This window comes from Syngnathus leptorhynchus, chromosome 1 (assembly GCF_054491065.1).
Source record: "Syngnathus leptorhynchus isolate UIUO chromosome 1, UIUO_Slep, whole genome shotgun sequence".
Taxonomy (NCBI): domain Eukaryota; kingdom Metazoa; phylum Chordata; class Actinopteri; order Syngnathiformes; family Syngnathidae; genus Syngnathus; species Syngnathus leptorhynchus.
This window is the reverse complement of record NC_141195.1, coordinates 23,661,410-23,688,771: the sequence shown is the minus strand read 5'-3', so window position 1 is coordinate 23,688,771 and position 27,362 is coordinate 23,661,410. Positions and strand designations below refer to the sequence as shown.

Here is a 27,362-nt window from a genome sequence, read left to right as displayed (position 1 = left end):
GTGTGGGTGGCTGTGTGAGAGGCAAAATCTAATATAAAGCAGTGGAAATGAACATTCATTGCATTCGAGCAGGGAATGAGAAAGGTCCCTCATGTTACATTGAGCAAGAATTTGATCATAACGCTTGTTTCATTTTGCTGAGTAATACGAGGAAGTGGTTCTCAAACTGGGGTCTGAGAGCTAGAGCAAAAATATTCACTGTAAAATATTGTCTTTTGATGAAAACATACATGTTGGGTATGCCCAATTAAACAAAAAAACGAAACAGTGGTTCGAGTAGCACTAGTGGTACATGGGTGCCCTCTAGTGGAACGTGAAAGAATCAATGCCTGAATGCAGTTCAGCTATGTTTAACTTTAGTGTACACACATTTTATTTGAATCATTTCTTGCATGGATACTTTTTCCCCACACTGTACTGAAGTCAAGCATGATTGAATTCTTGATTGAGATCTTATCCAATCGCTCCTGCCCACAAAAGAAAGTAAATAAGCCTTTGGAGCTCTATTCTATCGATTTCTCTCTCTCGACCTTTCTCTTTCCCTCGCTATCTATTTTTAGTAGTTATAAGCCACATGTAAGATATCACATGATTTTTTTTTTCCTTTTAGATACAAGAAATATGTAATTTCAGAAAAGAGTGGACTGCTTTTTTTAATTGTGAAAAAATATGAAAATTTGTATATTTACGATGTTAAGGACATTTCAGTCAGATTAATTTGACTATTTTTAAGTGTTGTAATGATGTAAGCTTGTATGTGAAATGAGTAGAACCAAAATTTATTGTGAAATACTTTGACAATATTTCTCATTTATTTGTTTTTGTTTTACACAAGTAGTCTGAAGAATAGCGTGTGAGTACTTTGGCCACTTCTGAGCATTTCTACTTCTTACCTCTGGCCCACTAGCTGATTTTGGTGTTTACGTACATAGACACCGATGCATACGCACACGCAAGATGTTGACGTAGGTTTACGTTCACACACGTAAGTAACACACGCGCTAGAATGACAACAATAACGCACGCAAACAGCACGCGCAAAAAAAAACGGCACCCACGCTCACGCACGCAAACGCGCACGGGCTAGCCTGACCCCGCCCCTCGCTGCGTGCAGGGGCGCTCCTCCATGTGACGCTGGGCCTGAACACAAAAATCCAGTATGGCGGAATCTGTCAGGAGATGAATTTTTCGTGCCCCCTCCTCCTCCGCCTCCTCCTCTCGCCAAGCGGAGGGAAAAAATCCCGGTGGTGTCGCATGGGAGAGGACTAAACCCTAGCGCGGGACGAACGTCGGGACGGCTGGTCGCCCTCCGGGCTCGTCGAGTAGAGCTTCCGGTGAGTTTTTTGGGGGGCTGTACATGGTGAACGTGTCGCCACTTTGATCCTCCCGCAGGGATGCGATGCGCGGACGGTGGGGGGTTTCATCTCCGCAACGATTCGCTAAACTTTTCTCCTCGCGTTGCTTCTCGCCTGCTTGTTTTAATTCTTCTCTCTTGGTTGATCTTGAAAGCGTTCCTTGGCGGTTGGTTTGCACAGTTGAGGGCGGGAAGTGTCCAGGCAACAAGGGAGGGTGGGTGAGGGGGGGGGGGGGTGGGACAGCTCAAGCGACGTTTATTATGCCGATTGTTGCGAGGCTATTTTTAGTGCACCTCAGGTTTTAGCTTGACTGCGCCACTTTTTTTTGCGTTCTTGTTGTGTTATTTTGTTGTGTCGACGAGAAGATAAAGCCCAAGGCCTGTGCGACTGTGCGCGTGCGTGCGTGCGCGCGCTCGCGTGTGTGTGAATGGTTTCGGGATGGGCGGTGGTAATTCTCTGCATGCGTCAATCTTTTTTTTTTTTTTTTTTTTTTTTTTGTGAATGGGGGCGTTGAAGCTCTTACGCCAAAGCGTTTTTTTACAACTCTCCTCCATCACAGTCCGCTCTCACCGTCCCGTCATTTAAAAGTATCTTTCTTTTTTGCTGTGATTCCTTCCAGCGGGGGAATCGGGCAAGCGGTTTGCATCACAGCTGCGAGGTTCAGGGTTCAAATCTTAGCAGAGTCCGTCCTTGTTCCGCATCAGAAAATTATTGAAGACTCGAAATTGTACTGAGCTGTAATATGGTGAGTGTGAGACTAGGGGGGGTTGTTTTGTCTATATGTGCCCAGTGCAAGATGTACCGTCTCTGACCTCAAATCAAGCTGGGTCAGGGTCTGGTTTGGCTGTTGCCCTCATGAAGATGAGTGCAATAAAAATTGATGGGAGAATAATTTAGGGTGGTGTCGAAAAAAATTGCATCGTATGTCGTGCAGCTTCATAGCTAGCCTATCAAAAACTTGAAAAGAAATTCCGACCATAACAAACTACAAATTCAACCACTGAACACATTGTTAGAAATATACGATTTATTGTAAGTTTAAAAACACATCTAGTCAGTTTCGAAGATAATTTGATACAGAGCTGCGGTTGCTGCCCACAATGCTGTCGTCTGCTGAGCAAAGCAAAAATAATTGTCAACTCCCACTAGCATCAGCGAAAAGGAACTTAAATGACACACTGAACAACAAATAAAGTTCTTGCAGAATGTATTCAAATGGAAAGGATTTTTTTTGTCATTTTATTCTACAGTTATGTTACTAACAACCAAATAAATCATATTGCGCAACCACAGGGCATCACGTAGCCAAATTGGTTATACTAGCGCCCCCTTGTGGTTCACGGTTCAGTGTGTAGATGCTCATTTTAGCTCGATAGAGTTAACGTGGGGGGGGGGGGGGGTGCTTTTCAATCACCTCATCTCATTTCATTCAAATTTGGGAGAGGTTTATTGCAACTAGTATGAAAGTTCGCACGATTTTCGAGCTAACTGATTTCGTCGGTGCGTTTAAGCTTCCTAACCGTGTTTGAACTCATTTTTGGCCTTTGGTGATTTTTCTTGAGGGCTCCCCAGATCTGTCACCCTGTATCAAGCTAGGTCTTTCTGGGGACAATGGCCAAGCGCACACACGCTATTGCACATGAACACCCCCCTCGAGACAGATGCCCTGAGAGAATGGTGTTGCACGAAGACCCCCCCCCCCCACACACACACACACACACCCCAGGCGAGGCAACTATTGCCTGTGACACTCACCCCCTCCTTCTTCGACCATCACAAAGCAACATGATGACCGACTTTTTTTTGGGGGGGGGGGGGGGGGGGGAATTTGTCCCACTGTCTGGCCTTCTTGTCGTGAACCCTGCCCTTCCCCACTGTCAAAACACACACACACACACACACACACACATCCATCCTGCTTCAGAGGACACCAGAGACCCCTAGCCAATATACACAAAGGCTTGAACACACTTGCATCCCCCCATCTACCTTGCCCTCAGGCAGTTTTACCCCCGCCCCATTAAAAAAAAAAAAAATATGTGAAGTTGATTTGGCATTTCAGCCGCTTGTCTTGATTACAGCTGACACTTTTTGCTTGGGGGCGCAAGGAATTCAGGCTACACTTTAAAATTAAAGAAGAGAAAAATCATTTTTCAACTCTATTGTCACATACAACAAACTGGTCATCTTTTCTTTTCGTTTTTTTTTTTTTTACTTGCTTATAGCCATTTTGAGTTAATTTAGGACCAAAATCTGAATTTTCTTTGTTGGCCGCACATGTTAAAACGCAGAAGGAATTTGTCCCTAGAGTAATAAATACTATAGCATAAAACACACTCCAGTGAACCCCCACATATTCACTCTTCAGCTTTTGGTTTGCTTATTTGTGGGTGGTTGTTGTTTTGTTTTTAGAAGCTATCATTCATTATTCACTGAAAACTCAACTATTTGCTGTTTTTGTGCTCAGGGAACACTTTGGCGCCATCTGTTGGAATCTTGGTTTTATGTTACTTCATTGATTCTGTTTTTTCAAAAGGGAAATATTTTTAGGCCACATGTGATGTCACATCAATTTTTGCTAGCATGTTATTAGGCTAATATGCTAAGCTAATACTACTGAAGAGTTTCTTAAGGTGTTTAGTTTGAATTCAATTGACTATTTATTGTTATGTAATTCATTTATTTAATTTTAATTTAACTACGGAATACAGTTAAGGTTTATGATTTGGGTGCATGCTCAGTATATCGTGATGATGCGTTTTGAGCTCGTTCATTTTCTGTGTTGCCGCCATCTTGTGGCATCCACATGCAATTACAAAATCATTTTAGAGGTGGCCATTTGCTGATTTTTGTCTATACGTGTCAATATCCCGCACAAATCGAAATTGTAATCCCACCATCTTGGATCGATGTATGTATATTTGTCCATTTTCAATTTTTATTCAAAACACTTTTTCTTTCTCCCTTGATAGGTTGGCACCAGTCTGACACTCTTGGTTGGAGTTGCCAAATCCAAAAGGCCAATGGCAAATTTCTAGTCCGGAGACATTCTGGCGCCACGGTTGAATTGTCTTCCGACTAGGCCCTGAAAAATAACCAGCTGATTTGCTCACCTGCCACCTCTCAACTTCAGTGATGACATCGCACAATCATCAAGGTAAGCCGCACCATGTCGAAGTCATATTGAAAATGGCGTGTTGGGTTCGGTCCAGTTTGTACCCCGCCTATCGCTAAAAAATCAACTGCGATAAGATCTCGCTCACCGGCGAAACTAATGAGGAGAAAGTAGATGACAACTGTATGGAGGTTATAACCGGGACTGCGTGCTGTGCTAACTGCAATCCGTTAGCGACGCTGAGAAGAGCGAGGAAGCTTGTCGTGAAATTGTAACCACCAAGCCCCGCTGCAATAATCTCGCCGCTGTCAGCCGCATCTGCCACGTTGATAGATGCGAACATCTCCCTTATGAACGTAGACAAAGTGCAGAAAGATTAAACTCAGTAGAACAGTTTAATCTGCTTTTAGGAGTGCTAATTGGCTCGATTCAATATGAATGATCGTCAGAGGGAAAGAATGTCTCAGTGCTTAAATACATCTTGGCCTTAAAGGAGCATCCAGTCATCTGTTTTCTCGCTACTTTTTTTGCAACAGTGCTTTTTAGATGTGGATTGAAATATGCATTTGTAAATGGTTTTGCATCGGCATATTTTTCCTGACAAATGTGGTCCAATTTTTAATTGTAAAATGTTGCGGGTATTTGTTTTTAGAGGTTCCAATGAAAATTCTAATTGTTTTGATTTGTTAAGGGGGGTGAGCGAGTCTACATTATAGTTGTACTAAGTTCATTTTGTTTCCCTTGTCAATCACTTTTTTTGGTTCTTTTATCACAAACAATTTTTTAATTTAAGGTTATATTACCTGACATGTTAACAAATTAAAAAATTGTTTGTGATAAAAGAACCAAAAAAAGTGAGTCTTCATTATGTTTGACTGCCACAGGTTTGCTTAATATTTTATTTTTATACTGTTGGAATTAAGCAACATCAATATTATCCTTGACGTAAACAATGTAGTATGTGTCGCATGCATTTTGATACAGACCTACTATTGTTTAGGAGCTCAATTCATACTTTTTTTTTTTTTTTTTTTCCCCCCCCGTGTCGCACAGCCTTAAAAAAGCCTGTGCGTGCGTGTGCGTGGGCAACGTTAGCAAGCACGTGTGCGTGCAAGCCTGCTGCTGGGCCATTTTTATAATATGTATCGTAAATGAGCTTAGCAATGCGCATATTGTTGATCCCGCACATTTTCTTTATTACAACTGCCATGGGATTTTTAGATTAAATATCATTTAACGCAAATCTCTTCAGAAAAAAAAAAAAAAAAAAAAGGAAAGTACTACAAAAGCAGGTCACACTGATAAAGCCTGCGCATCAGTTGTTGTTATGTTGGTATCAGTTACATGCTGATGTGTTTGCATAGGACTGATTACTCAGTATACCCAAACATGTGGTATGTATTTTACACTCCAACGTGTTAACTGTAATGGGAAATGATGGATCTGATACAAAAGACAGCATAAAGATTTTATTGTGTGACAGATAACTCAATTGGAGGGAAATAAAATCATGTAGAATCATCTGAGAACAAGTTTGCATTTTTATTCAATGCAAGGTTAGGAAGATGATTGATATTTTGTCCAAATGATGACATTTTGACAATGAAATTTGACTTTTGGCAACCTTTAATAAAACAGTTCGGCTGTCATTTTATGAACTAGAATAAATTGAATATACGATAAAATACATTTAAAAAAAGAATGAAAAATAAAGACTAAAACTATAATTAAATAATACTATAGGCATTGTATTTGAAAAAATAAACTATAACAACACACAAAAAAAGCAAAATTAAATGCATTTTAAATAATGAAAAAAAAGGGCAGTGGTGTCCAATGCTGGCCCGCGGGCCAAATGTGGACCGCAGTGTAGTTATATTTGACCCACAAAGACAAATTATTCGGTGTCAATACTAAAATCGCAAATTGTGTTCACTTTTACCGAGTAGAGATGTTGCTATCAATTTTAATGACCATTCATTAAAAAAAACAGTTTTTACCCGTCTCCGATTTCAAACCTAGTTATTTATCGTGTCGCCTAGACTGTATCTAATATGAGAAGTTCAAACATTTACAATATGGCCCGTGACAAAAAATGAGTTTGACACCCCTGAGTTAGTTCTACATTTTTTTGGGAACCAATCAAACAGCCTCGATTATGGCTCAACGCTATCGTGCGTGTTTAACTCTGGTTTTGTTTGTGTACAAATTTTTCATCTCTGCCCCGTCCATGGGGAGTTTTGCTCGCGTTGGCCCCGCCGCTGACGTAAACGGTACCTTAGACAACGCCCGACAATGCCCAGGTGTGTCGGTCGGTGTCCCTCGGTGTCGACCAAAACCAAAACAAACACGGGCATATTTACGTGAATGGCGTCACTGATGGGGATGAGGTAAGATCACAATAATGTGACCGGTTCCATTCATTCTTGGCTAGTTTTGTTAAATTTCTATATCAATTCCTTTTTTTTTGTTCTAGCGACAGCTTTTCATCCTCTTCTCCAAATGCACGCGACAGCTCGTCGCGCTGCTTAAATCCCGGGGGCGAAGGGGTTAAAAGCTCTTGCCGCAATAAAGAGGGCTTATCCCCCCGTGTCTATTTTTAGACTCACACAAACAAGATATGTGGCACGTGCGTGCACGCCGAGCAAACAGTCATTATTTTTGGCCTCCTGTGTCGATTCCGCTCGTGACAATTGAGCAGTTTGGTTTGGTTTTTTTTTTTTTCTTTTTGTCTTGCCATGTGCAGAGCAGCAGCTAAAAAAAAAAATAAAAATAAAAAAATCACAACAAGTAGCACATGACACAACAAGCGCCTCTTTTGTGATGCAAGCGTGAATGGTAATTTCAAACCGTCTTTTCACAACCCTGCCGCTGTCTACTTGCGCTGACACGTTTATTTTTAATTCTGCCTATTACGAAATTACGGCAGATTGCTAAATGTCGCTCCTATCCTCGGTTGTGAAGTTCCTTCCCTGCCGGGTGATTCTGTGGCGGTCGGAAGGGGGCACCGGCATTGTTGACCTTATGCTTTGACCCGAACCGGACCACATCGCCCTCACTGGACGTGAACCTTACAGAGGCGATGTTTGCCATGTTTTTAATTGATTTTTGAGACGGCTTGCAAGCTTGAGCTAATGAAAGGAGCCGTGTATATCTTTTGTCCGTGTCTCTTTAGTCTGAGAGAATGGAGAGACAGTGTGTGCTGCCAATGAGCTGCTCGCTGCAATTAAGCTTGACACTCCAGGCTCTGAATGCTTTTTTTTTTTTTTCTGCTTTCACAGCCTGTAGTGATTCCTTTCCTAGGAATTATGGGAAAAGAAATAACCCAAACATTGCTCCTTTGGCTAGTATTGAAAAAATTCATCGAAAGCGAGGCCGTGAAATTAAACATCAATTACGAGATGTAGATTTTAAAACAAGCACGGCGTCGCGAACAACAAAGCTAATAAAGCGGGTGACTTCTGGATGTCAAAGAGATCAGCAAAGGTGGCTGAATATTGACTGTTTTTTTTTCGTTTTGTTGAATAAAATAACAGAAGTGTGGATCTGCCAATATGGGGTAAACATATTTGCAAATACATATTGGTCTTTTTTTACGTATTGAAATGCATTTGAACATATTTGTATGTATGTATGTTAAATGCTAAAAAGTTAGCTTTTTTTTCTGTCACGCCCGTTACGAAAATGCTATTTAGCATTTGGCCTACGTTATTGTTCGAAAAGTACGTTATTGTTGATTATTATTATTTTTTTTTTATTGTTATGTCTGCAGCGTGTGATTTCCGTTGGGCTTTTTAAAAAAAACATTTATGCCAAGTCAATACGTTCGAGCATATACATTTGAAGAAACTTACAAATAGCCCATGTAAATACATTCTAATGTGTTTGCCAGTCAAAAGTGTTTACTCCACATTGGCGGGCAGTAAAAATAAATTTAGCAGGGCAGGAAGTACACTCCCAGGTTCATCCAAATATATCGGCTGTGTCTGTTCAATTCAAGACACAAATAAAACACCACCTTAGCTAGCGTTAGTCTTTTCATAAAAGCATGAAATTATTTTTCTGTCTCGGGTTGTTGCCATCTGACGTCATCCAATGCCACGGGGGGGAAGTCCATTTGCGACCCGGAGGGAAACAAACCTCAAGGAGCCCCGAGTCTTTCATGCTTTGCACGGTCCCTGTCAAGTTCACCTTGCTCACATTGAATTCAATGACGCCGTGGCCCGTTCCCATGCCGGAACCGAGCGACATTGGGCAATGCGGCAGACAAAGTGACCCGGCGTCTCCCTCAACCTTCATTTACGGCGCCGTCCATCACACGTTTCGCCCCCCCTTGACGAGCGTGAGCTGCATTCGCTGGAGTTGACCGACCGTGCGCCCGAGGCGAGCCGAGGCTATTTATAGCTCGCCGTCTCTTTGTATGCGCTCCCGTTGGGGATGCGAGTGGAGGATGAGGAGAAAAAAAGGGAGTGCAGCATAACAAGATTTGCTTGGAGATGATCGGGGGGGCCCTGTTGGAGAGGCCAGTCCCGGTTTTGGCCGACACCTGCGCTCCGCTTTGGCATCTCGCGTATCAACCGTGCGGTTTGGGATTCAAAGTCATGTTTTGTCCACTTTACCGCAGACAAGACACCTAAGACCTTCATTTTCCTTCATTAACGTCCGAGATGTAAATGTGTCGCGGTTAATCGGTGCAAAAAGTGGTTTCAAATGACGAGCCACAGGTGTCGTGGCGTGTCGTCATTTGGATTGCAAATTGCGCCATTGAGCGATTTGAATACGTTCATCGGGAAGTATCCTCAAAGGCGGGAGGGGGGGGGGTCCGTTTGTTGTCGTTTATTCCCCTCGGCTTCAAATGCCACCCATTTCTCCCAAGTGAGGAAAAACGACGAGGAAAATGTCCTATCGTCTCAACTCAGGTGGCGACGGGCAACTTCTGCAGCGCGAGACAAATCAGTGCAGGATGCGTCCTCCAGCTTTGCAGCTAATTAAGCCGATATGCCAGCTCGGTCTAGAGAGAGTTCCAGAAATAGCGAGACGCTCGCCTGTTTTCCTCTCTTTTGGTCGTCCAAAGGGATTTTTCATGGGGTTCATCTCCCATGTGAAGAATAATTGCATGTTTTTTTGCCTCACATGTCTGTAAGTGGATCAGGTGGTTGAAGCTTAAAAAAAAAAAAAAAAAGTATTCAATAATAAATTAATAATAAAAATAAATAATATATATATGTGTGGATCAGGTGCTTGAAGCTAAAAAAAAAAAGTATTAAATAATAAATTAATAATAAATAATAAAAACAAAAAATCAATAATATATACGCTTACTTAGACAGACACACACACACACACACACATTGTGTGTACTATTTTGAATCTCCTCCCTTTTTTTTGCACCCCTTTGGTGTTTTGCCTCCTTTCCTCGTCCTCCCCTCTTCTCGCCTCCTTTACCTCTTGTCATCCCCTACGCCTCCTCCTTCGCCTCCATCGCTCTCTGTCACTCTGCTTTTTATAGCCATTTCTTCCCAGGGCTCGGCAGCTACAAAAGCCTTTTCATGTTGCCACTATAATTACAGCCTACACACACACGCACGCACACACACACTCACACACGCACACAAGAGTGCAGCAACAGCAGTGTGTCTTTGTTTGCATGTGTGTGCGTGCTCCGCATGTGCTGTTATACACAAAAGGGTGAGCTATTTTTACCTCCGATGCCCCCCCCCCTCTCACCCCCTCATCCCTCTTTGCTGCTGCCAGCCACGTTTGCTATGCTGAGCACAGGCAGTATCAGTCGAGCCCCAACACCCCCCCCCCCCTACACACACACACACCAACCCACCCACCCATTCGCACAGTGAACTCACGGCGATGCGGGCTGCTCTTCCCTTCGCCACCCTTTCACGTGCGAGTGTGTTTTTGGGCACCTTAGGAAATTCTTCATGTCACAGCCAGATGCTGGTGCAGTCGTCGCAGCAGCAGCAGGAGGAGGAGGAGGAGATATAAGCTTGGCGCCGAGCAGATCGCTCGAATCCCGCTCGCTGGCTCGGACCGAAGCGCCTGATTAGCGGGGTTGTTGCTCAAAGCGCATCCCGATGTTGCGGACCATATTTGAAGCGGAGTGTTCTCTCTCTCCCACAGAGGGGATCCTGGGGAAGGAGCAGCCGCTGGAGGTTCTCAAGACGTCGGCGCTCAACCACATCCCAACAGGTTGGACACCCACGCGTGCTTGTTTTTGTGCCTTAGCGTGTGTGTGTATGTATGTGTGTGTGTGTGTGTGTGTGTGTGTGTGTGTGTGTGTGTACACACTACATCCTGTGCAGCTTTGCATTCATTTTGCCTGCATTTTATTTATACACACAAATTATTTAAAAATATATATCTCAAATGGGAATTTGCATAGTTTTTTTTTGAATGGAGGTATGCATTTCAAGAGCAAAGATTATTATTATTATTTTTTTTTTTCATAAAGCTCTTGGATTTTTGAAAATCAAAGCTGTCCAAAAATAGCAAGGCTTGTGCATCATTTCGTGTCTTCTGCTTCTTCTGCTGCGGCTGCACGCATTTTGTCATCTCGTCATCTTAGAGGCCATTCACAAAACATCGCTCAAGACTTTGATTTCCTCTCGGGAAAAAAAAACTCCCATTGCTACTTTTTTTAGCTTTCTGCAGCTGAGCATCAAGCAATGCAAGGGTCAATCCGCTTGTTGCTTCGGAACTCATCTCCAGCTTCACCCAAACCTCAAGGAGGCTTTTTTTATACTCTCTCCCATGCTTTCTTCTTGCCCGCTGACGTTTAAGCTGATTAAATATTCACACTCACTGGAATCACCTCTTTAAAAATTCTCAAAGGTCTGCTGTCTTGGATTCGTCGACCCGCTTCTGTCCGTCTTAGTCAAATGTCGTTTCCTCGTTGATGCAAATTGAGGGTTTACCATTACCGGTAGTTTGTCAATGGTTGTTGTTTTGAATGACAAAGCAGGGATAGCCATGCAAAGTCATGATTTTTTTTTTTTTTGCAGCAGCAGCAGCAACTCACCGCCATTGTTTTGAATACATCAGTGTGGTATGGATGGTTGTATGGAGCCGGCGGCAAGTTGGAACTCGCCTTTTGGTAGATTGCGTCGGCTTGGTGTCATGATTTCAATCAGATTTTCACACTTGGTTGGAAGTCAAGACCGGACTGAACTTTTTCTGAGTCCAAGACTTGCATCGAGGGGGTTGAAAGATAAAGGTTAGCCACAGGGCTAGTGTTGCTAATGGTTAAAAAAAAAAAAAAAGTCAATTGTTCAGTATTTTGAATGTAATTTTGTTTATATTTAAATTACGAGAGAAAATTGTTCCATTTAAAAGCAAAATTACACAATAAAGACATTACATCGTGTTGTATACTCGACAACAGATTTTGCAAAAAAATTGCTAGAAAATGAAATAAAAATAGCAAATACTTGTTCCTTAACAGATATTTGTACATTTTATTTGCGATACTTGATTCAAGTATCACTTACTAGTCCGTTCGGTAAATCTCCCTAGTTTACATTCCAGCGACCAATAAGAAAATGAATTTTGGTCGCCGCTGTTTACAATTGGTCTTGTTTGCAGATGGCTAATTTTGGTTTCTATAATTGTGATATCAAAAACTTGTTTTCTTCCCGTTGTAGACTCCCTTGTTGCTAAAATCAACGTATCATCTTTTCTCGCCATCTTTCGGATTGGTTAAAGGAACAAAAAAATGTCTGACACATTTCAATTCAATTCAAATCTTGCTGCATATTTGGTTTTCTTTGCAATATAGTCTCTTTTAGCAATTTATCTAAATTCATTTGCAGTTACGATTATTACACTGAATTATTACAAAATTTGCATCATCGTAAAAAATAATATGCATTACTATACAGTGCATTTTAATTTATACATGAATACCTTCTTAATTATTAGCACACAATAAAAAAATAAATTATAGCTCAATTTACAAGAGCTGTATGTCCCAGTTTCGAATCATCAAATAATGGACAGATTATTTCGTGAATAAAATAATCGTTTGTTGCAGCCCCACTTGAATTACACCTTGGAGTTTCCGCTTTGTTTGAAAAGTTTTGGTTCTATATTATTTCGGAAAAAACGAAAAAAACATTAGAAGCTAAAGAACACAACTAAACCGGGGGGGGGCCAACAATTCTGTGTCCAACTCACACATTGCAAGTCCTCTGAAGGCTCCATGCGGAACCATTTTGTGGCTCCATTTATTAGGGAAATGCGGGAAAGATTCCACGCTAGGAATTTCAGCTGGCATTATCAAACCGCCCAGGAGAGAATGTGTGTGTGTGTGTGTGTGTGTGGGGGGGGTGACAATATTGCAAACAGCATGATGATGATGACTGCAAGCAAGTGGCAAGCCCACCTATAGTTGATTGCCCTCGTTAAATGAACGTTGTGTTTCCACGCTGAGAGACGAGGTGTGTGTGTGTGTGTGTGTGTGTGTGTGTGTGTGTGTGTGTGTGTGTGTGTGTGTGTGTGTGTGTGTGTGTGTGTGTGTGTGTGTGTGTGTGTGTGTGTGTGTGTGAGTGAGTGTGCGTGTGCGTGTGCGTGTGCGAGTGCGAGTGCGAGCGCGAGAGAGAGAGAGAGAGAATGAGAGAGAGAGAGAGAGAATGAGAGAGAGAATGAGAGAGAGAGAGAGAGAGAGAGAGAGAGAGAGAGAGAGAGAGAGAGAGAATGAGAGAGAGAGAGACTCGGAGAGAGAGAATGAGAGAGAGAGAGAGAGAGAGAGAGAGAGAGACTCAGAGAGAGACTCAGAGAGAGAGAGAGAGAGAGAGAGAGACTCGGAGAGAGAGAGAGAGAGAGAGAGAGAGAGAGAGAGAGAGACTCGGAGAGAGAGAGAGAGAGAGAGAGAGTGAGAGAGAGAGAGACTCGGAGAGAGAGAGAGAGAGAGAGAGAGAGAGAGTGAGAGAGACTCAGAGAGAGAGAGAGAGAGAGAGAGTGAGAGAGACTCGGAGAGAGAGAGAGAGAGAGAGTGAGAGAGACTCGGAGAGAGAGAGAGAGAGAGAGAGAGGGGCCTAGCAAGACTGCAAGTTGATATACTCAAAAGTGAACATTGGCAGCCGTGCGACGCAATAAGGGCGCTCCGGTGAACGGGAAAGGGAGTTCCCTCTCGCAGGCAAGGCGGAGGAAAGGGAAAACACTGATGGGTAATAGCATCTCGGCGTTTCCCTCCGACGTGGGCATTTGTCAAGCACGCCTTACGAGCGTCTTGACATTTGCGTTCATGCGAGTTGTTTTTGTGTTGCGCCGGAGACTCGCAGGAACATTTTGTGCACAGCAAGAGTGGGAGTGTTACTTATGGCTTTGCATTAGCCAAGAGTGGACTGAAGCTAATTGGCGCGCTGATTTGCTTCTTTAAACAGATGAGGGGATGAAAGAAAATGAAAACGAAATTAAAGAGCTTGTCAGAAAATTACGCACAGTGACACTTTTAAATTTTGACTTAAATTCAGGGGATCATCATTTATGTCCAAGCCACTTTCACAAGCTTGTTTTAAAAAAAATATATATATATATTTCTGCCTAGTTTTTATTTTCCCAAACTATTTTTGTCATCTGAAATGATTGTGTGATACTTACCCATCAGCTTCGATGTCATCTGGCTCACACTGGCTTTTTACTTTGCGCGCGAGGCAAGCGTGAAGGAGTCTCGTTGGATCCGTGTGATGTGCAGATTGATAAAGACAATTCCTTCGCTTTGGTTCCCCACCTGTTGCTGTTCTGTCACTCGGCGTTTCGAGTTTCAGTGCCAGATCCAAAAAGAAAAAGAAAAATCATAAAATATTCTCAAGATTCATCCAATAAAAGAAAATAAAACATATTAATTGATTCACACTATATTAAATACTTCAGCAGCTTTTTTCCCACCATCTTTTACAGCCGGGGTGTCAAACTGTGGCCCGTGGGCCAAATTTGGCCCACAGTGTAATTATATTCGGCCCGCAAAGACAAATTTTGCATACTAATTGTGCAATACTAAAATTGCGAAATGGTTTCACTTTAAAAAAAAAAAAAAAAAAAGAGATTCATCTTTTTCTCCGATTTCAAATCAGTTTGTTGGACCTCTTCTTCTCTATCTCACCAGTGGACATCAATTCAGCACTGCCGCTGCGCCTCCCGCCTGCCGCCATCCCCATGGACCTTCGTGTGGACCAGCACCAGCAGCAGCAGCATCAGCAGGTGTCCCCTCTGTCGCCACCCCGCCAACAGAGCGGCGGGGGCGTGGCCTCCGCCCCTGTCCGGGAGCAACAGCTGCAACAAGAGCTGCTTAGCCTAAAACAGAAGCAACAAATCCAGAGGCAGATCCTCATCGCCGAGTTCCAAAGGCAGCACGAGCAGCTTTCCCGCCAACACGAGGCTCAGCTCCAGGAACACATAAAGGTAAATCATCGTCGTTTACCGCCCTCAAATTGCCTCTTTAACGTCATTTTGGCTTCAAACGCGGCTTTGGAAAACCTGTTGGTGGCCCGTAAAGTGTCTTTTCTGTTAAGAAGCGAAAAATGAAAGGCGAGGCTCCCGTATGAGAACGCCACATGGTCGACAAGGAGCCCCGCTGGACTGGAAAGTGAATGGAGATCAGTCCACCCACACTCTGGGCCGAGTCGTCTGAGAAATATTTCCCGAGCTCGTACAAAGAGTACACTACCCAAAAGAATGATGAATCAAATGATTGTGAGGCAGGAGATTAAATTGCTCTGTGGAGAATTTTTATGAACTAGCTTGCCCGCACTCTTTCCTTCCTCCTTCCTGTTTTATTTCCCTTTCTTCCATTTCCTTATTGTCTCGTTGTGAATATTTTCCTTCGTCTCTCTATCTCTCTTCTATTCCTTCCTCTTTTCTCATTCCCTTCACTTTGCCTCATTTCCTTCCTCTGTTCCCATTTTTTGACCCCCCCCCCCCACATTTTGCCTTCCTTCTGTCATTTCCTCCTTCCCGACCTCCCTTTCTGTTTTAATCCTCCCGAGGAATCTTTTCTCTATTTTCCTTTTTTTTTTTTTTTTCTTCTTCCACTTTGCCTCTTGAGGGATGGGCAATGTTTACGGGAGGTCCTTCCGCTTCTGGTAGAGATCAGTGATGATTTATGATCTTTATTGAGCAATTTTACATTTGGAAAATTTCACTTGTGAAGCCACCAAAGATGATTCCAAATTTTAAGCTGGACAAAAGTTTTGGGCTGATTTGGATCTTGCTTCCCCCCCCCCCCCCCCCCCCCCCCCTTCTGCTCTCCACATTCCTACAGCAACAACAGGAGCTGTTGGCAATCAAGCACCAACAGGAGCTCCTGGAGCACCAGAGGAAAATGGAAAATCATCGTATGGAGCAAGAGCTGGAGAAGCAGCAGCGTGAGCAGAAGTTGCAGCTGCTGAAGAACAAGGAAAGGGGGCAGGAGAGTAAGTTGCCCTCACCATAGTTTTGTATTTATGGATGTGTTGTATTTAAGTTTATTCCAAAATCTTTTTTTGAAATTTTTATACTGCCTAAGCCTCGAGCGTGATGTTGTGCTCGCCATCGCTTTTGAAACGGACCTATTTGAGGGATTTGAACCATTTTAAATTGAATGGCTCTAAACCATAGGTGTCAAACCCGAGGCCCGGGGGCCCATCTACGGCCCGCCAAATCATTTAATGTGGCCCTCAAAGACAAATCATGCACCGACTTCATGTGTCAATACTAAAATTACAAATTGTCTTCACTTTAAAAAAAAAAAATTGCTAGAAATGTTGATCGCCATTCATCTTTTTAAAATATTTCACGTTTTTACTCGTCTCTGATTTTAAAACGAGTTATTCATCAGTTTATTGTGCAGCCCCCTCTGTCTCCGTTTCTAAGTTGTCTTTTAGCGTCATAATTCATGAATTGATTCAAACATTGTGTCCATAAACAGTAGCATATGAAAGATATTTTATTGGAGGGAATTAAATAAATACTGTACAGAGAAGTGCAAGTGTTTCCATTTCCGCACATGTCAGTCTGTTTCCATTTGACTTCCTGAGCGGAGTCCAGGAGCTGTCAAAGCTGGTGGCCTTGGCCAATGCTGGCTGCTGGAAGTGGACACGAGTCCTTGAGCACTCAGTATGACTGGAAAGCCATGGCGGCTGTGTTTATGTATGTTGTGTTAAAACGTCAGCGATCTGCGTCCTCCTTCCAGCACACAATTTTCATGGTCAAGTTTGTTGTTGTAATGCGATTTTTTTTTTTTTTTTACGTCATGTATGACAAATTTCTTTTCACTTCACAGGTGCTGTGGCAAGTACGGAGGTCAAGATGCGTCTCCAGGAATTTGTCCTCAACAAAAAAAAGGCCCTGGCTCAGCGGAGCCTCAACCAGGGTGGCCCCCACAACGATGCTCCGTATTGGTACAGGTATGAAAAGTCTACACACCCCGGTTTAAATGATAAAGTTTATAATTTCAAAACTTTCTGTAGTAAAACAGAATTTTATTTGGGATTAATCATCATTATTTTAATAGTGGCGCGATCCTTTTAACACAAGTTTCAATTTGATTGGTTAATTCTGAACACATTTGCTCTTACAAAGGGTGTGCACACTTATGCAACCATGTTACTTCAGAGTTTCTGCTTCAGTCTGTGTTGAGCGATTGATGGGGGAAAAAAAAGAAAAGATATGAACAGATTCTTTCGCTTTAGAGCCACTTATTATATAACTTGATGATCGATGCTCTTCACTTTGCGGTTCGTCCTTGTTGTAGAATCTCCAAAGCTCTTTGCAGGTGTCTCTTTTTCTGTGCATGACACGATTCTTACCCGCACAGATTTATCGCGACACTCTTTTGAGTTCAACGTTCTTAAGTGCTTATGAGTTGCTTTTTTTTTTTTTTTTTTTGTCCTGCCATAGAAAAACTCAGCATAGCTCTCTTGACCAGAGCTCACCTCCACAGACTGTTATGTCCACCTATAATCATCCTGTGCTGGGCGTCTACAATCCACGGGATGACTTTCCACTTCGGAAAACAGGTGACACACACATGCACGCGCTCCTGTAGACATTTGTCGTGTTTCTTTCTAAAGATGGAAGAAGTACCATCCGCCAAAGCACAATTCAAATGTCAACACAATAATGTGACAAGGACATGTTGCAGATCGTACTGATGCAACAATTGTCATCCATTGTTGTTACTTTGTGTTTTTTGGAACATAGAGATCCAAGGTGTTCCTTACATTTTTTTTTTTACCAAAAAGTGACTGCCTGAGTCAAAAGACACACAACTTCACAAGACCACTTAAGAATATTGGCAGGCTTATACGTGATTGTGACCTTCGGGGATGCACTTCATTTGACTTCAAAGGCCCATTTTAAATTTTGAATTTGCGATGTCAACAGGCTCGATTATATTTTTAATATGACGATAGCATATGTGAATTATTGTTGGAATTAAATCATTCATTGTGGTCATATTAATATTAAAAAAAATATATATTAATATATTAATATAAATATATTATATAATATATTTATATTTATTATATTATGTGTTAATATCAATATATAATATATTATTATGAATAAAAACAGCATCCAGTAGTGCTCGAAAGATTTCTTTCCTCAATTAGTTTTGCAAAATGTCCTCCTTTCAGCCTCCGAACCCAACTTGAAGCTGCGCTCCAGGCTGAAGCAGAAGGTCAGCGAGCGGAGAAGCAGTCCGCTCCTCCGTCGTCGAGACAGCCCCATCACCTCTGCAAAAAAGCGCTCTCTCGACATGGCAGGTAGCAAGATTTTACAGGTTTTAATGACTTTCCAATTTCAACTCAGTGCCTTTTTCTTGGTGGACCGGATACATTCTTTCTTTTATTTATTTTTTTCCCCCTATGTACGCGCTCGATGCAGATTCTGCATGTAGCAGTGCCCCGGGCTCGGGCCCAAGCTCCCCGAACAACAGTTCCAATAACATCCCCAATGAAAACGGCATCACTGTGTCAGTCTCCAACAGCAAAGAGGTAATTAACGCTCACTCGGCCCGTTGACATAAAACCTTCATCCTAACCAGATTAGTTTAGCTTTTTTTTTTTTTTTTTTTTACATTATTGGCTTTTAAAGTTAGCAGCGCGCGTGTGAGAAGGCAAAGAGCCGACTGCTCTTCCAGTGACAAGTGAGCAGAGGAGGACGGCTGAGGCGCCTCCAAGGTTCTATTTGTGGCAGCCATTAGGAGCACTAGTGGAGTGCGGAGGAGGCTTGGCCATCAGTTCGCCATCTTCTTATCCAGACTTTGCCATTTCAATCAAAACGAAATAATAATATCCATTTTTTTGGTGTATATTTTTTTTAATATGTCCCCACCTGCCAAGCAAAATCCCAATGTCCATCGCTGTTGAATAACAAGTCAAGTCAAGTCAAGTTTATTTGTATAGCCCTAAATCACAAGCAGTCTCAAAGGGCTTCACATAGACAATCAATTGACAATAATTCTCAAAGCATCCCCTGATCTTAGGCTCCCAACAACAATTTGAAAAGTTCATTTTTCAACTCATTAACATCGTCCAGTTTTCCCATGCATTGATTTTGCAGAGGTTTGTTTGTCGAATATGCTTCCAGGCGCCCATGAGCCAGAGGTTGTGCAGTGGTGCCGAGCGAGGCTCCATTAGCCAACTATCACTCTACACTTCGCCATCCTTACCAAACATCACCCTGGGCTTGCCCGCCACTGCTACCGCCACCGCCGCATCCAATGTAAGAACTTTCCTGTAGCGGGCTGAATGTGAACAACGCTAAGACTATTTTTGTCTTTCCCTTAGGTGACATCTGCTCAACAAGATGGCAGTTTGCAGCCAGCGCTTTCCCTCAGCCCGCCGTTCCTCTCAGGTGGCCACTTAACACCCTACTTGGCTGAAGCGGCAGCAGGGACAGGCGGGCACAGTCCTCTGCTTCAACACATGGTACTGATGGACCAGACTCCTGCACAGAGCCCCCTGGTGACAGGTAGCAAAAGTCACTTGATTGAGTTTCAAAATAATCGTGTCGTCTTCCTGTTTAACCTCATAGACGTCCATTCATAAATCTGACCACGATTTTTTTTCTTGGTGCTTTGAGAGAACAGAAATGGATGTGTTAGCACACCCATTGACTAGCACTGCGATTGTCAACCGGTGGTCCGCGGCCTCCTAGTGGTCCCTGGCGGTATTGCAAGTGGCCCGCGAAATTGGACATGGAAAATAATTGTAACATTTTGAAAGATAAAATTGATTTATTATTTCGACTTGATTTACTAATTTGATTATTCATCCAACCAAATGATGTCAAATGTAGCTGGGATTTCCAAAATAGATACACAAATACAAATAACTTCGTTGCAAAATAAAACTAAAAAAATCCGCCAAAGCAGTGGTCCCCGAGTTGCTTCTTGGTTGTAATCCATGTGCGAGAGTCAATTTTTCTACTTCTCAGTTCAATCCCACAAAGTAATTAGCAAATATGTTTATGAAAACAAATGAAATGGAAAACAAATAAATTCCAAAGTCTGTTTGCCAGCGCCGTGTGGTTCTTTGCTCACGGACGTCTGAAAAATGAACTAAGCTGTTCATTTCTCTCGTCGTGTCATCACTATACAAGAGTTGCCGTCTGGCAGTCCAGATGGTCGTTTTTTTTTTTTTATTGCTGACCCATTTTAAAATTTGACTTTAGGAAAACTGTGTTGTGTTGTCATATTTCATGGCCCTTTTTCATTTCAGGTGTGAGTGGCTTGTCCATGTCGCCGGCAGCCTCCATGGCTAAGCTGCAGCGCCAGCATCGACCTCTGGGTCGCACCCAGTCGGCGCCGCTGCCTCAAGGGAGCGCCGCTCAAGCCCATGCCCAGGCGCTAGCGCTACAGCAGCTGGTGGTCCAGCAGCAACACCAACAATTCCTGGAGAAGCACAAGCAGCAACAGCAGCAGCAGCTTCAGTTCAACAAAGTAAGAGAGCGAGTCGATAGCGTGCAAATTCATTTTGAAGTATTTTGCCAGCTCATCGTTTTATTTATTGCTTCACTCACTTAGAAAGAGTTTGGGGAAATGATGTGAACACTTTTGCGACGTATCTAAAACTCTTTTGTATGATTTCATGTGGACGTGTTATATCAATGACCGTCTGCTAAATTAGCAATTTTTACCCTGTTAAATAAGCAATAAATCATGATGATGGGTTGGCGTTTTATTTATCCAGTCTCAAAAGTTGAAACACAAAATACCCCAAAGAAGTAAGAATGAGGTCTGGAGCGGCCATGTTTTTTTGTGTATTGTAGCTAGCGTGTGTGTAAGTGTGTGCACGTGTTTGGCATGCTCCTGATTTACACATTTCTTGTCCAATTTTTTTTTTTTTTTTTCGAGGAGTAGGTGGAAGCAGATTTCAGCACGTGTTGTGTGTGTCTGTGTGTACGACTGTGTGTGTTTGTGCACATGCGTCCGGGTCCACTTGACTATGGCTAAGTTTTAATGGGCTGTGAGGTAATCGTGGGTTGCCATGGTAACAGCAAAAGCTTGCGTCTCGTACAGCCGGGGTGGAAGCGAGCAGATGTCGCTGTGATAACTGCACCTATTGAAAGTGGGCGGATGAATCAAGGGATTTTCTCTCCTCTGTCTGTTCTGCTCGACTTTGCGCTCTCCCCAAGTGCTTATGTGCTCCCTGTTGGCCGCTTTCCACTTGACTGGTCCTGGGAGTCGGACACACCAAGAAACCGGTTTGACAGGTGGTGGGCTCGACCGGTCTGGTGGGTCGACTCGGAGCCGATGTCAAAGTTGTCCCCTTTGTGACACAAGCATACATTCCAAATTTGCTGTCTATGATGTTTCCCATGATATGTTAGCATTTAAGCTAGCAGAGCTAAAGGCAAGCATTTATCTCATCTGCTACACAGTTGATAGCCAAACCCGGCGAGTCACCCGTGGGCCGCCAGCACCAGAGTCACCCGGAGGAAACGGAGGAGGAGCTGAGAGAACACCAAGATGTCGACGCGCTACCGCTCGGGATCACCATCAAGCAGGAGCCTCCCGACCCGCTGGAGCTCCAGGAGGAAGCGTTGCAGCAACACCGGGAGCGGGAGAGGCAGGCGGAGCAGGAGCTTCTCTTCAGACAGGTAAGGATGAAAGAAAGAACATGATTTCAGATCTTTGGAGGGAGGTGAAGGACAATACACAACACACACTTGTGTGTGTGTGAGCAGCAGGCCTTGTTGTTGGAGCAGCAGCGAATTCACCAGTTGAGAAACTATCAGGCTTCCATGGAAGCTGCCGGACTGTCCATCTCCTTCCCGGGCCACCGTCCTCTATCGAGAGCTCAGTCGTCCCCAGCTTCAGCCTCCCCGTTCTCCATTAGTGTCCCGCAAACCGATCCGCCCATCAAGCCTCGTTTCACCACAGGTGAGCCCCGCCCCGCCTCTTTCGTTCATCGGGTCTCGACTTAGGCTATTTCTCTTTCTGATCCGATATTTTTTTTTCCCCGACAGGTCTGGTGTACGATTCATTAATGCAGAAGCACCAGTGCATGTGCGGCAACACTAACAGTCACCCGGAGCACGCGGGCCGGATCCAGAGCATTTGGTCCCGCTTGCAAGAAACCGGACTCAGGGCTCAGTGTGAGGTTAGTTTCCGCCCCCCACATGTCTTCATCAAGTCGCAAAGGCACTCCAGTATTTGATTTGTGTCTGCGTAGTGCATCCGTGGGAGGAAGGCCACTCTGGAAGAACTGCAGACGGTTCACTCCGAAGCCCACGTCTTGCTGTACGGAACCAACCCTCTCAGACAGAAACTTGATTGTAAGTCCCGCACACGGCACGCAAGAGTTGCTCAGCTCTCCATTGACTTGACCTGATTGAGCTTTTTCCCCACTCGCCAGGTTCAGTCACGCCCATGTTTGTGCGGCTACCGTGTGGCGGGGTGGGCGTAAGTGGCGGCATATTTTTCAAACACTGATGAAATGGAAAAGAGTAAAGCCAGTTCATACTGGGTAACCGTGCGCGTGCGTTTCAGGTGGACAGTGACACCATCTGGAATGAAGTCCACTCCTCCAGCGCAGCTCGCCTCGCCGTCGGCTCGGTTGTGGAGCTCGTCTTCAAAGTGGCCGCCGGGGAGCTGAAGGTATCGTGAACGTATCTTCATCAAAGTTTCAAATATGATTATTTTATTATGAATATTTTATTTTTATATTATATCATTCTGTATTTTTATATATTGTTCTTTATTTTATTGATTTATTATTTTCCTTGAAATTAGCTCCTTACTGAAGGGATCGTGAACGTATCTCCATCAAAGTTTCACGAGCAAATGTGATTATTTTATTATAAATATTTTATTTATAGTATATTGTATTACTTTTATATTTGTTATTTTATATATTTTTATTTATTTATTTATTATTTTCCTGGAAATTGGCCCCTAACTATATTTTTCACCAAATCCATTTCCCGCCAGTCTTTAAGGCCTTTTCAAAGCGTATTCCTTTTTTTAATGGCTCTTTGTTCTCCTTGTCCGTTTCCCCCAGAATGGTTTCGCTGTGGTGCGACCTCCAGGACACCACGCCGAGGAAAGCACTCCAATGTAAGGCCGCAGCTGTCATCACACTCAATACGACACTAGAATGACCCACTTTACAGTTCATTACTCCATTCGAAATTTCTTGTCCTTAATCAGTTAAAATGGACCTTGGACGTCTATAGCCGTCAATGGTAGTGAACGAGTTAAAAAATAAAAGAAGAATCAAATTGAATCGGAGGTTTTTCTTTTTGGCATTCCAGGGGCTTCTGCTACTTTAACTCTGTGGCCATCGCTGCCAAACTGCTGCAGCAGAGACTCAACATCAACAGGATCCTCATCGTCGATTGGGTAAGGGTTGACAAAAAACTCGGAGAAAGACTGTTGCTCACAAGCTGTCATTTTAGGATGTTCACCACGGAAACGGCACCCAGCAGGCCTTCTACGATGACCCCAATGTTCTGTACCTATCGATTCATCGCTATGATGATGGCAATTTCTTCCCAGGTAGTGGCGCACCTGAGGAGGTGAGAAAATTTGCTCCGATGATTTTTTTTTCAGCAGTTTGTCTGGCATTTTGTCCAAAGTCTTTGAGGAAAGTAGAATGTAAAAAGTTGTCGTCTCATCTGCAGGTGGGAAGTGGCCCGGGAGTCGGGTTCAACGTCAACGTGGCTTTCACCGGGGGGCTCGACCCACCCATCGGAGATGTGGAGTACCTGGCTGCCTTCAGGTATTAAATGGATCCCCGAAAGACCCACGGGTGATGTTTGAAAACGATCCCAAGTCAGAAATTTGATCTCATTCTCTTAGGTCAGTGGTGATGCCCATCGCCAATGAGTTTGCTCCGGATATCGTGCTAGTGTCCTCTGGCTTCGACGCAGTGGAAGGACACCCTCCACCTCTTGGAGGCTACATGCTGACATCCAAATGTAGGTACAAGATCTACAAGCCCCGCCCCCTATGAATGTATTTACCCTAAATTAATTATTCCAATTTTAAATTCATCTTACGACATTCTCCTTTCAAACAAACGTTACTCACCGTGTGTGTGTGTGTGTGTATTCAACTGCCCCGAAGGTTTCGGTTTTCTGACCCGCCAGCTGATGAGCCTTGCCGGAGGCAGGTTGGTCCTGGCTCTGGAAGGGGGTCATGATCTAACGGCCATCTGTGACGCCTCAGAGGCCTGCGTCGCTGCCTTGCTGGGACAGGAGGTGAGGAAGCCCATCCTTGAGACTCCTTTCATTCAGTAAAAAGGTTACTGCTGGCATTCTGGTTTTTTTTTTTTTTGTTTTACTCCATGACTTTATAAAAATGATCACCATGTTAAAGCTCATAACTTTATCTAACATGAAGTTGGGCCCATACAGTCACAGCCATTGTAAATGTAAAACTGACTAGTGACATCTTAAGGCAGGAGACTGAAGGAGATGGTGCGCCCCCTTGTGGAAGGTTTGGAAATGTCACGTATCATTCATGTTTTTGTTCCGGTGTGTGTGTGTGTGAGCAGCTGGACCCACTACCCAAGGCTGTGCTGGAGAACAGGCCCAACGCCAATGTCGTGCGCTCTCTGGAGAAGGTCCTCGAGACACACTGTAAGTTGCACAAGCTTTGAGGTCCATGGACTGGTCGACCAGTCAGCCAATCGTCAGTCTAGTTCTTGTCACGTGTCTAACTTTGTCATTCTGACTCCGCCTCCTGGTTGTCGTCCCTCCTCTCAGGTAAATATTGGCGCTCGGTATGTCACCATTTGCCACAGCTGGGGCTCTCGCTTCTAGAAACCAAACGCGGTGACTCGGAGGAGGCCGAGGCCGTCAGTGCTATGGCCTCTCTGTCGGTGGCCAACACCAACGTTGTGGATCACAGGTGAGCGCAACACCGCTTGGAAATAGACAAACATTTTATACGGGCCTGATCGAATCGGATTTTTTTTTAAAGGTTAATGACGATTCCCAAATTTGACTTGATGAAATTTAATCGGCTGATTAATTGGAAAAAAATAAAATGAGATTTTTTTTTTGGGGGGGTCCCTTAACACTTACGACGGCAACAAAAAATACAATTGACATATTTTGTTCGTTAGTATTTAACTTTAGAAAGATTAATGACGATTCCCAAATTCGACTTGATAAAATTTAATCGTCTGATTAATTGGAAAAAATAAAATAAAAGGAGATTTTTATTTTTTTTTGGTCCCTTAACGCTTACGACAGCAACAAAAAAATAAAATTGACATATTTTGTTCATTAGTATTTAACTTTACATTACGGAAAAAAAATTGGCAAGATTTGAGATTTGTTTGAATTTCATTATGTTGTAACGTTAAACTTCTGTCGTCTTCAATCTTCCAATTAACTCGACAGGCCGATTAATTGTCAGGATCTTAATTTTTATCGCTTTTTCTTATCTATCCGCATCAGACCAGAGGAGGAACCAATGGAAGAGGAGGAGCCATTGTAACCAGGAAGGGGGATACGTAGCAGTGTCGCGCTGTTAGCATTGAGCTCTCTTTGAGCGGCAAGGAGTCTCGACTGATCCCTTCATTTAGTCCCCCTCTGACACCAATTGATTGGCGGAGGGACAAGGGGTGGGCTCAGCCTCGGAGCAGGGAGCCAATCAGGAGACAGAGAACTGAAATGGGGGGGGGGGGAAATAAAAACATAAGAGTTACTTCGTGGTGCTCGTCTGGAGATGTTTTTCTGTCTGTCTTTGCCCCCCCACACACAAAGCCTACAATGGCGAGTGACCAAGACAGCATTTGCAGATTTTTTTGAAGTGTGGGGGGGGGGGGGGCGAGTTTGGCTAAGTGAGATTCTTTGAGGAAACCAAACGGCTTCCGTCCGATGCCAACGCTGTAAAACACCGGGGACAAGAAGACATCGGCGTCTGCCGGTTGACAACTGGCCATTTTCTTTTTTTTTCCTCAACGAGCTCTACGACGGGAAAAGAATTGATAAAACATGCATTCACTGTGGACTTTGGGTCTTACAATTTTCATCGGAGGTTCTATGAGGAGTGCCTTGGTGAGGGTCTGCTGGATTTCACGATTGTTCAGGAAAAGTTTGCCTTAAGATTTCCTTCTCGGAGATCAGCGCCAGGGAGGGATGACAATTTGGACAGCAAACAATCTTTCAGCATGTTTACTTGGAACGTGGCCATGCGCCTCATGAAGATTTTATATTCTGATTTTTTTTTTGGGGGGGGGGTGGATTTATTTTTTTGGTGGGGGGAAAAGGACATGCTCTGGAAAGGTAGTTGCCAGCTTTGGTGGAAACGCACATCATTTGATGCTTTGACTCTTATGTAGCTTCCCTTTAAAAAAATGACTTTGCAGAAAAAGCATGAGAGGAGAGGCCGGACATTTTTTTTTTTCTTCCCTGTTTGGAATGTTTAAGCGATGAAAGCCAAAGCATGACTCTGCATCTAACAAACTTTTGACAATACATTAGGAAAATACTTCCTAGGTTACTACATTTGATGGTTGCTCTTGTGAGTTGCTGGCAACTACCTAGTTACTCGTGAAAGTCCAGTCGTGTATATAAAATTGAGTATATTTTGTGGGGCGCCATGGCCTCTTCATATCAATATTTTTTTTTTTTTCCCCCCAACATCATGATTTTTCACCACTTTATATTTTAGTCTGTGTTTTTTTTCTAACATTTTTCTTTTTAATCCATTTTCTGGATAGTTATAGGGCTGCCAGTCACAAAAAATCCTCTCACCGAATTTCTTCTTTTTGTATTTATCAAAAATAAGGAGCAACTTTCTTTGTACTGCTCTTTGGGCGACTGCTTTTTTTTTTTTTTTTTTTTTTTCATCGATTGTGTATTTATACTGTACTGTTTATAGAAGATTTGTATATGGACACATTTCTAAATGTACTCTAATGACAGCTATGATATTGTGAACGGAACACGGTGTGGTGTTTCTCCGTGGAAGTAGAAAAAAAAAAAAGGAAAAAAAAAAAAAGAAGCAGCGTATTTAGCTACTCATCGACTGCACTGTTTCGATGTAAAGTCGTCAACCCGGCCGGCACTGCTTTGGACTTGTAGAGTGGATCACTTTGTTGCCTATGTGATGTTTTTTTTTCTCGTGCACGTATTGAACATGCACTCACCTTACCTTGGTGACACGCCTGTGATCTTGCCACAAGCAGGTCCGGCGGCCATTTTATGTAGCGAGCTGGTTTTTTTGGGGTTTTTTTTTTTTTTTTTTTTAGAAAAGGCAAGGCATGTGGTTGTTGAAAGGAGCCCGACTTCTCATGCCTCGTATTTGTTATTTTGGGTTGGCGTCAAAAGTGCGATAATCAAGACATTGCAAGACAATTGGGGTCACTACTTGTGGCTCAAGAGGGAGAATTCCTTTTTTTTTTTTTTTTTTTTGACAGTGGTGCGACATACACTAC

The 27,362-nt window shown here is 43.3% G+C and overlaps 1 protein-coding gene across 4 annotated transcripts; it reads left to right on the top strand.

Annotated features, from left to right (window-relative positions):
* Positions 1–1,066: 1,066 nt before the first annotated feature.
* Positions 1,067–27,352, top strand: hdac4 (histone deacetylase 4). Of its 4 annotated transcripts, XM_085906650.1 has the most exons (27): positions 1,067–1,334; positions 4,328–4,512; positions 10,606–10,674; positions 14,588–14,883; positions 15,743–15,893; positions 16,742–16,865; positions 17,359–17,477; positions 18,099–18,227; positions 18,349–18,458; positions 19,054–19,188; positions 19,254–19,437; positions 20,187–20,407; positions 21,349–21,567; positions 21,655–21,850; positions 21,937–22,070; positions 22,143–22,245; positions 22,326–22,372; positions 22,460–22,567; positions 22,971–23,026; positions 23,224–23,311; positions 23,368–23,487; positions 23,593–23,690; positions 23,771–23,889; positions 24,038–24,171; positions 24,468–24,552; positions 24,679–24,823; positions 25,378–27,352. In XM_085906650.1, the coding sequence occupies exons 2-27, from the start codon at positions 4,491–4,493 to the stop codon at positions 25,415–25,417; spliced, it is 3,252 nt and encodes a 1,083-aa protein (XP_085762776.1). In that variant the 5' UTR covers positions 1,067–1,334; positions 4,328–4,490; the 3' UTR covers positions 25,418–27,352. The 4 variants fall into 4 exon arrangements, 3 of the variants coding, with proteins under 3 accessions (XP_085762776.1, XP_085762767.1, XP_085762789.1); XM_085906663.1 differs by lacking the exons at positions 1,067–1,334; positions 4,328–4,512 and adding an exon at positions 9,589–9,622; XM_085906641.1 differs by lacking the exons at positions 1,067–1,334; positions 4,328–4,512 and having other exon boundaries at positions 9,428–10,674.
* The last annotated feature ends 10 nt before the right edge of the window (positions 27,353–27,362 follow it).